Below are 10,309 nucleotides of genomic sequence, written 5' to 3' on the forward strand. Positions count from 1 at the left end.
TAATGAAAATTCTACCAGAAAGGCACGTTCGTTTCTTCGCTACCAGTACGAAGGTCCTTCACTTGCGCTGTGCACGCTGCTATGGGTTTAAAATTGGGTGTAGCAGTGGATGCACGCGTAGATGTATGAAACGCGGTGACAAAAGTCCAGATAACGTACACACAATGCGACAGCGGCTACCTCACATAAAGTTTCGTCCCAGTAAAAGCAAACTACTAAAACTGCAGCCAGTACAAATATATTTTTAACTCTTCATGTACTGATACTAACACTGTTCCGATACACTCTGAGTAACCCTCTCCAACTTCGTCCATAATAAAATATTTAGGCGTTTACAGGAGTTGAATTTACGTTTTCCCTCATTAAAAATCACCTATCCGCTCCACCGTGGGCGCTTTCAACGAACAATTCAAACGCAAATACTGCATTCGAAATAAAACGAGATACACATTTTTAGCTCGCAGACACAATGTACTGTGGCATCGTGTAAATATAAGGAAATGATTATTTAAATATCAAAGAATGCATAACTGATCTGCACTGCACAACTTAACGTGCAATGCAACCTCCATCGCCAAAAGACATCAGTGATCATGCAAGGATTAATCACTGGAAGAAAATGACTTACAATTCGAGGCCTCTTTTGGGTGTTGGAACTTGGAACATGAGCTTCTTAAAACCAGTAGCGCTTCTATCATCGCGGCATATTGCCGTTGTGTTTCAGGCCCCTGCATATACACTGCTCTGGGCAGCCGCCGTCCAGGGAAAAAGCGGCCGTGGATGCAATGGAGGAGCTTTGGTTCTGATCGAGGTAGAATATGCCCATCTGATCGTTGATACTATCGCGACGCCGTCTGCCTGTGGCAGGGCTGGTGACCATCGTGCATTCCATTTAGGGTAAAGTCTGGGACTGGCTCGGGGAGCCGCAGCGCGCCTTTTTTGCGACCCCCTGTTCTCCAGTTTCCTAGGTGAGGGAAGAATACCGCCGAACAAAGCTGCCTAATCGCAGGGGTGAAATTGATTGCCGCAACATCACCGTCGGAAGTGGACACTCAGTGACCGCAATCTGAGCCCACTCCAACAAAACTCTCCCGGGCTCGACAGAGACGTGAAAAAGGAAGAATGAAGGGCTGACGCGAGGAAGAGGGGCGTACCTTGCTGTGTGTCTCATTCGCAAAGGCCCTCTGCCCGCGCACGACATTCATCCAGCTAAACTGCATGTTTCATCCATTACGTAGCCCCATCGCAATCTTCAGTTACCTTGCACGAGTCTTGAATGTGCACGTGCCCACGGCCACTTGATCTCCCCCTTTCTGGAGATGGAGCGGCCATGGTCAGCCACCGCCGCTTGCACGTTGTTCTTCTTAACATACAAAGATCGTCTGTTCCCTTTCGGGCCTGCATCGTACCAGTCTTCAACCATCAATGGCCGGCGGTCCCTCTTTTTTTCCGCCGCGAGTTAGTGCGGACCACTCCTTGCTTCCCCGGTCGAGTCAATCTCTTCTGCTGAGAACGACTCAGCCGGCCAATTATTATCTGTGTTGCCACAAGTCTCCACAAAGGGACACAACGCATGCCTTTGGCGTCCCGTGCGCTGAGCTTACCCGAAGGCGCCATGGCTTTCGGGGCTGCCCCCCTCCGCAATCATCCCTCAGCGGTTCGCACCCTTCAGGCGCTTCGTTTTGTCACGGCCGGACGCGACTCCCTTTCCTCAGCGCGGAAAAAGAGTCGAGTACGGCCGTGGTTTTGTGTAAACACCCTTGCGTAGGGCCGACATTGAATCGTGAATGCTTCTATTAGTGGCACTTTCCAAGGATATGCAGCTTTGTTCACAGGCGACGTACCAGGCATACAGGCAGCACGGCGACGGTCGGAAAAATTTCGGGGGGGGGCTGAAGCCCGGTCAGCCCCCCCCCTGGCTACGCCACTGGCGGAGGGTAACACAGTAAAAGCTCGTTAATTCGAACTCGGTTAATTCGAACGTACAGTTAATTCGAACTGACGCCCCTGGCCCCGGCACAGCCCTATATATTTCAAATGTGGAAAACTCCCGATAATGCGAACACGTCGGTATACAGAACGGTTAATTCGAACTGGGATCCCCTAGTTTCCATCGCTCCTCGCAGAAAAAGTCGGCCCAGTGATTACAATGTGTTGAGAATCGAAACCAAGCCAAATTTGATAGAGATGCAAAACAACGAAAAAAAAAAAAAAGGCTCCAATCCACGCTGTGAAGGTGGTTGGAAAGCAAAGCTTTAAACGACACCCACAACAACTACCCATGAGACGTCACTTGAATTCACACGCGTGGCTCTACAAAGAGTGAAACCAGAGATTCCGCCGGCCGTTACCTGGCATTAGCGGGGGCGGCGTCCCGAACGCAGCAGCAGCGTCGGCCACGGACAGGCTAGAGCGGCGGACGCCGCCGCCGTAGCCCGGCCGTGAGTCGGGAGGTAGGAAACGGAGAGGAGCGTCTTTCGAAGGGTGAGGCAGCGGAACTTAGCCATCCTGATGTGGTAGCCTGGAGCTACATCACCGCGCGACACTAGCGCAGACACCGAAACAATGCGACATGTGAGCTTAGTGATTCCCATTAACACCGATTTAAACTAGTTAGCTTAGTAAGTTTGAGAATTGCGAGAGAAGCTGAGGGAACTTTTATAATTCCTATTTATCAGAACCTGTTGCTACTTTCGCCTTTTGTAATACCTCTTAAAACACAACCGAATTGGTATTCACCGATTTAGAAAACGGAGTCCCATTCGTGGCAAGCAGTGCGCAGAAGTCTGTATGTGGTTTGTACATTTTGTTTTCCCTCCATGCAAACCGATCCTTAACGTATGTTTGCCGTACGACCACTTAATTTCGTCGGGTGCCGGTTACCTTGGAGGCGCTGTCAAACAAGTTAATCAAGCCGTGCGAAGGCAGCACGCAATGGACGCGAAGCTGGGCTGAAACAGGCCCAAAACATCCAACATCCGCCGCTGAAGCAGACAAAGTCGCACCACCGACGCCACCGCCGCTGGCGAGGAGGCACTTCCGCGCGGGGAACGCTGGGCAAAAATTCGTGGCGCCATCTCTAGTGTGATCCGGGAGCAAAACACTCCGCACCCCCCACCCCCCCTCCATCCCCCTGCCGCTGCCTCCGACGCTTTAAGAGTTCGCTGTCGCGCACGCCACGAAAGAACCTTTGGATGGTAGAGCTAGCTTTAAAACAACAGCGACGACAGCTTATTTCGCTTCTGTAGCGGGGGCCGGCAGCGCGGCGCCAGTGCTCCGGCGCATGCCGATGCATGTTTTCTTTCTGCCGTGGTTGGTCGCTGGTCTGGTCTGAACCCGTTAATCGTCTTTTAGCTTGGCGTGGGCAACAAGCTCAGCTGTAACCTGCGCCGCGTGCGGTGATCGTCGTAGTAGTCCTGCTTTTTTTAAACACGAAAGTGTTTTATTGCGGGATTCACGAAGATTTTACTTACGTCATATCCGTCACGGAAGTGGCGCCGGTACAACGAAGCAAGCGGCCTGTAAAGGGTGCACCCCCTGCACAAAGGGTCTTCTTGCTAGAAAGCAACCTTTAGTACTAAAGGTTTATTTATATTTCGAGTTGTTCGTTTGCGGGTTTTGTATTTTAAAACGACAGTGTCCCGGGATACACCAAAATTTCACTGACGTCATATCCGTCATGAAAACGACGCCAGTACACCTTTGCCGAAATGCCCCGCCAGCAGGACGCCGCTCGCCAAGCACACCCACAAGACAGCCGCCGGCCCGCAAATCATGCTTAGCTGCAGATTTCGCTGCACATTTCACTTTCGTGTTTTACCGATTCATATGACAGAGGAATTGAGAGTTTTTTGTGCCGTGGTGGATTTCTGGCGTATAAGTGACCGATAAATTAATTGCGTTGGCCGTTCGAGCTCCATGAACATTATTTACGAAATCACCTGCCACAAACGTGCAGTAGCGCCTGATTCGCGATAGCGATTCCAGAGGTGGCTTCTTCGTGTTCTGCCCGCCCAGTGTGGCGTGATGTCCATTCATTATAGCGCCCGCCCGCTAATTCGAACTCCCTTTGGTTCAAACAATTCCATGGTCCTCTTCGAGTTCGAATTAACGAGCTTTTACTGTATAGTTTTAACAAAAACCATGAACGGGATTCCCACGCATTTGGGATCTAAATTTCTATATTTCTAGATGCAGTGTTTACACTTCTTAAGAAAGTAGTATAATTTGTACACATCGATCCAGCGCACAGAATTTACCTATATTAGGTAAATTTCGAAAAGAGTAGCAACTGCCAAGGCATTGAGCCTGCGACTTCAAAGAGAGAGAGAGAGAGAGAGAGAGAGAGAGAGAGAGAGAGAGAGAGAGAGAGAGAGAGAGAGAGAGAGAGAGAGAGAGAGAGAGCTCTTTATTAAGAAGAAAGCCAGTATCCCTACACTGACATACTACTCGGAGGGGGAATGGGTAGGGGAAGGTAGAAAAGGCCTTATAAATAACAGGGTGGAAGAACGAGGAGAAAAGAAGTAAGAAAAAAAAGCACACATCGTGGAGTTTGTAAGAACAGTTCGATGAACATCACGATCTCCGTAGTGTGTCAAATCAGTTCAGTGACACTGATCTCGTCCAGGTATTCAAATAACGCCACTAGTGCTTTGTGTTGAGCTGAATGAGAGGGCCATGGACCGAGCAGTACGTTTAAGCTGATTGGTCCTGGGCGTAGGTGCTCGATCTCCTGCTCCAAACGGTACCTTGCGACTATGCAAGCGGTGTTCCACGGTTTACGGCGATCCGCAGTTATCACAGTACGGATTCGAGGTTGCACCGAGTCGAAACAGGTATGTTTTCGTGAGCGCTGCATTGAGGTGCAATCGGTGCACGTATAAAGTTTCTAGTCGGCGCGGAAGTTGCTCTGTCAGCTTAATTCTGAGCTCGGGGTCTACGTAGTGCAAGAAGGCATAATGGTGCTCTGGAAGAGACCAGAGACGGTTCCTCTCTATTAAAACAAGTGCCTTCGTCATAGCTGAGGCATCATGCTTGGTGGAGAAGACCTTCCTCCTAATGCATTTGAAGGCCCCTGCGAGCTGCTTCATCTGCCTTCTCGTTCCCTGGAACACCACAGTGGCGTGGAAGCCACTGAAATGTCACTTGGTGCCTAATGTCTTTGGCTAGGTGGTGCAAGAAAGTTATTTCACTAGAGACGTGTTCCTGAATGCCGAAGCAGTCGTTGCACAGTAGACTTTGGAGGGCTTCCTTGGAATCGGTGAAGATGGTCCATTGCCTCGGCGGTTGGCGGAGAATGTACCGGATGGCTTCCTTGATGGCGTGAAGCTCGGCTGACATTGATGACGTTGCCCGCTCAAGACGACGAGAGAACATCTGTCCAGTGGACAAGATAAAGATCCCAGAGGAACTGCGATCAAGCGTACATGAGCCGTCTGTAAAAATTTGGTTTGTGCCTCAGTATAGCCGGCTAATGTGGCCGAGTGTCAACTGCAACAAGCCGCTTTGAGGAATATTCTTTTTACAGCCCATTCCCGGAATGGTGCACCTAACTTGCGATGGGTGGGAAATAAGATGGCAGTGAATTGGGTGCCTGGAAGGGAATGGAAAGATGCAATGTATTCAACGTTCGACCAAATTAAGCTTGAGTTGCCATTTTTTATCAAGCGCGCTGTTGTAGTGGTTTTGGCGTGCATCCGATGCCGCAGATGTATCCGTACGGTTTCTTGGAGCCTAATCACGTCCAAGGGCAGACAGCCAGTTTCAGCGACAGTACCCAAGCTGCGGCTTCAATAAAAATAAGGAGTCCGTTTATCAAAGTGAAATTACGTGTGAACATACTTTTAAAGCAAAGCTTTCTAGCTCTACCAGCCAACGGTACTTTCGTGGCGTGCGGGACAACAAACTCCCAACGCTGCGGAGGCGGCAGCGGGGGTGAGGAGGGTGGAGGATTTCACTCACGGAGCACATTGTAGATAGCGCGGGGAATTTACCCAGCGTTCCACGCGCGGAAATGCCTGCTCGCCGGCGGCGGCGTCAGCGGTACGGCTTTGTCGTCTGCTTTAGCGACGGTTGTTTCGGGCCTGTTTTGGCGCAGCTTCGCGTCTATTGCGCTCTGCCTTCACACGGCTTGATTAACTTGTTCGACAGTACCTCCTGAAAACCCGCACCCGACGGAATTAAGTTGTCGTACGGCAAACATACGTTAAGGATTGGTTTTAAGGCGGGAAAACAAAATGTACAAATTACATAAAGACATCTGGCCGCTAGAGAAACGCTACCTTTTGCGCACTGCTTGCCACGAATGGGACTTCATTTTATAAATTGCTGAATACCGATTCGGTTGTGTTTTAACAGGCATTACAAAAGGCGAAAGTAGCAACTGGATTATGATAAATAGCGATTATAAAAGTTCCCTCAGCTTTCTCGCAATTCTCAAACTTGCTAAGCTAACCAGTTTACATCGGTATAGATAAATGGGAATCACTATGCTCACATGCCGAATTGTTTCGGTGTCTGCGCTAGCGTCGCGCGGTGGTGTAGCCCTTTTCGAGCACATCAGGGTGGCTAGTTTCCGCTGCCTCACCCTTCGAAAGACGCTCCTCTCCACTTTCTTTCTCCCGACTCACGGCCGGGCTACAGCGGCGGCGTCTGCTACTCTAGCGTGGCCGTGGCCGACGCTGCTGCTACGTTCGGGACGTCGCCCCCGCGAATTCCAGGTAACGGCTGGCAGAATCTCTGTTTTCACTGTAGAGCCACGAGCATGAATTCAAGTGACGTCGCGTGGGCAATTATTGTGGGTGTCGTTTAAAGCTTTGCTTTCCAACCACCTTCACAGCGTGGATTGGAGCCAATTTTTTTCCATTTTCTCCTGTAATTGCTTACCTAACTGTTATTATTGTCTTATTCACCTTTTTTATCCGACCTAAAAGCAGCGCAACTGCGTATATTACTAAATGACAGATTTCACATCTCAATGACTAAAGGATCCGCTGCTGTTGATGTTATGTGTTGGTGAGCACGTGAAGGCCAAGGCTTGACGCTTAGCGAAGACTTCGCAATCGCTTGACTGACTCTGTCCTTCACGGATGTTGTTACATCTAAGTCCTTCTGTGCAATATCACTCCGCCTAAGCGACGGACCCGGATGTCAACGAGTGCGCGCGTTTTGAAAGGGGAGTGCTATGAATGCGTGATATTGTCTGCCTTTTCTCACGTAGTTTGTCGTCGCTACAGTAGTTTATAAGCACTTTACGCCTAAAAATCACGGCAACGTCTCGTGCCATGTTCAATATATTCCCAGTAACGCACAACTTGCGTCGCGCGGAGTAACATCCGGCTGCGTTGGTGAGGCTCAGCGGCAACTTCCGTTGACATTCTTAAGGTGTACCATAGTGCAGTACCATCTGTCTCCTTCTCACTTCCGTTCTGTGAAGGCGATGCAGAAGAGGCTGACGCATAGCCTTGTGCTGATACACCATAGCACGATTCCTCAATGTACTGTATACGTTCAGGCGCATGATGAAAAGGAACACGCCAACAAGGACTGAGAGTGCATTCATTTCCATCATGTGAAAGGATCAACTAGCCCTATCGACAACTTTGATGTTCAAGCGTAAAACCATTCTAAGCTACCGCCAAGTGTTCACATGTGGGGACAGGAAAGATGATGTAAAGGCGAAATAAAAAAAGCGTCAGCGCCATCTGCACCTAGAAGTACTTCGAGGGTAACAGTGGATACTTTCAAAACACGCTCTAAATAACTCTGCCTCCGTGCATGCTCATAAGAGTCATGTCATACCATAGAAGAGCGCTTGTCACCGAAGGTGCTCTTTGTCTACAACGCTGTGGCCGAACGATTTTATGGTAAGAAAATGGGAGAATGGTGCCGGGTCGCTTTTCAAGTATTTTTAATATCCAGACATCTGGGATCACCACAAGCCACGAGGAGCGTCAAAGTTAAGAGGCAGGTTAAACACGCACTTAAGTCCCTCGGATAGTTTTCGTCGTCATAGAGGCGCAGTACGAAGGAAGATAGGCTACGGTCACAGAGACTAGCGCCATAAGCACGGCCGTAACGGCAAGCGCAACTTCTTCTCGTTCAATCATCGTGGGTGTGAACGCCAATTCGTCCACGATGTCTGCAATCGTGGAGAGCTGGACACCGACGCACACGCTGAAGCCGCGCACCTCGACTGGGTACAAGCTTTTCGTGACAAAAAACATGAGAACTACGTTAAGAATTGCCGACGCACGCTGTGCAACGAAAAGCACGGCACGGAGGGTTGTTTCGCCTCCCTTAATGCCAACAGCGAAGAGAAGCGCCGATGATGCGCTGAAGATCATACAGGAGATGGTGGCTGCCTTTACGACTCGGCGCAAGCTGCTAAGCAACGGCAGTAGCGTCACGTAGGCAGCGCAAATGCACATGTAGCTGCCTATGACGACGTAGTCGCTGGCAGGAAGGCCCCGGTCCAGAGCATAGTGGCCATGTGCCCAGCCAAGGGTCGTCCATATATACGCCAACATAATAGAGCGCTTGCGGAGCTCGCCCCAGCGCCGGGATTTATCGGCTTGTAGTGGATTTGGCTCCCTCGCCCTTCTGCGCAGTTCTTCCCGAAACAATGCTCTACCGGCGGAAGGGAAAAGGCCGTTCACGGCTGCCACTCTCATTACCACCAGCTCAGCCTCGTCCGTTTTGTGTGCAGCGACGAGCCATACTGGGGACTCTTCTATCACGTAGAAGGATCCGACCAGGGCAAGCGCCATTACTACCAACACGAGGTGCGACGTCAAAGGGTTCAACCGCAGGAGCTTCACGGCGAAGTAGTAGGGGATCTCCAGGAGGGTGCCTAGCGACATTGCCAGCGTGCAGTAGAGTAAGCGCCGGGGTGGCGTCGTCACCTCGTAGAGCAGCACTAGCACGATCACCAGGTTGCAAGACGACGCCAGCGCCACAGATCGGGTTATTGCATACTGCAGGAAGTTGGCTCCCAAGCTACTCGCCACAAGGGTCATGAGGAGACTCGTGAGAGACACAAAGCATACGGTCTTACGACCAATGCGGTCGGCCAGAGCGCCGGCTATGGGAAGTACCACCATCGCAGTTGTGATGTGTAGAGCGATCGATAACGTTTTCAGCCAACGGCGCTCGCACACGAGGTTCCATGCGCTGACCATGTTCTCGCCGTACTCGCTCAGATCGAATTCCCGATGGGTGCAGGGTACCACTCTTGCCCGCGTGCCTCCGTCTGGCGGTTCGCGAACTGTGCACCGGCTGTAGTTTCCGCTGGGGTCAACAGGAATGGCCATAGCCTTCCACTCGGCCGGGCTCATATTGGAGAAACGTTCCGGCCGCCCGCACCAGTGGTCCATGACATGCGTGGCCAGGTAGAAGTTCTTGATCTGGATGAAATATACACCTCCACATAACATTGTAATAAGCAGTACCCTTATCTGGAAAGGACCTTCTACAAATGGGCAAATCTCATGTTGATCGACGCAGGCTTCTTCAGGATTTCCAGGGTTGGTTACCAAGGAAGTTAATGCATTTCTCCGGGGATCTTTCTGCCGGGACATCATCATCTTCTTCTTCTACCTTCTGAGATAGGCGGAGCCTTCAGGGGGCGGTTACGTTCTTATCCTTTTCGTTACCACGCCATCTTATTGCAATGATAATTATTCTCATCTTGTTGACCTGATGGTGCTGCTTATTTATGGAATTTGTTGGGATTAGTGGCAAGGATTGCTCCCCTGGGACACCATTAAGACCAGCTAACTCCAGCCGTGGGCGAAGATAGCATGACAAACATTCATTCCGCAATGGCAAATAACCACCTCTGAGAGGAGGGCGTTAGTTCTTGGTGGATGCATCAAAGCTTAGACATAAGCGACCTCTGCTTCTCGCTCCTTTCGGAATTAACGAAAGTTCCATTAAGTGCACTTCGCCGTGTCCTAGTGACCACTGGCTAAAACGCTGTGCGGCTGACTCCAAGGCGGGGGGTTTGATCCCGGCGTTTTATTTTTTCATAGGAGAGAAATAATGACATATTTCTTATTTTATTTTATTTTAGGACTTATTTTATTTTTTATAAGTTTTTTTATTCGCATAAGGTGCGGCGCAGAGTTTTACGATTCCGTGTAGTGGGCGCCGCAAGGTGGCGCTACGCTCGCGTGCGATTCAACCAATAGGAATCATCATCATCATCATCATCATCATCATCATTCATGTCTACATCGCTCTCGCTGTGTTACCGGAGACGATTTGCTGAATCCTAGTCATATACAGATTTGCTGTAAAACATGCGTGC

At 50.2% G+C, this 10,309-nt stretch overlaps 1 protein-coding gene across 1 annotated transcript; it reads right to left on the minus strand.

Annotated features, from left to right (window-relative positions):
• Positions 1 to 7,909: 7,909 nt before the first annotated feature.
• On the minus strand, positions 7,910 to 9,434 carry LOC144153161 (beta-alanine transporter-like). Its single transcript, XM_077684812.1, has 2 exons — positions 8,676 to 9,434; positions 7,910 to 7,924 (listed from the first exon to the last, which is right to left on the minus strand). Exons 1-2 carry the CDS (start codon positions 9,432 to 9,434, stop codon positions 7,910 to 7,912), a joined length of 774 nt encoding a protein of 257 aa, XP_077540938.1.
• Positions 9,435 to 10,309: the final 875 nt, after the last annotated feature.

The sequence above is a fragment of the Haemaphysalis longicornis genome, unplaced genomic scaffold, assembly GCF_048455015.1.
Source record: "Haemaphysalis longicornis isolate Haplotype H1 unplaced genomic scaffold, Haemaphysalis longicornis Haplotype H1 scaffold_9, whole genome shotgun sequence".
Lineage (NCBI taxonomy): Eukaryota > Metazoa > Arthropoda > Arachnida > Ixodida > Ixodidae > Haemaphysalis > Haemaphysalis longicornis.

What these genes read in the sequence shown, in the direction of transcription:
- LOC144153161 (XM_077684812.1), bottom strand. Translation starts at nt 9,434, where the DNA reads ATGTTATGTGGAGGTGTATATTTCATCCAGATCAAGAACTTCTACCTG.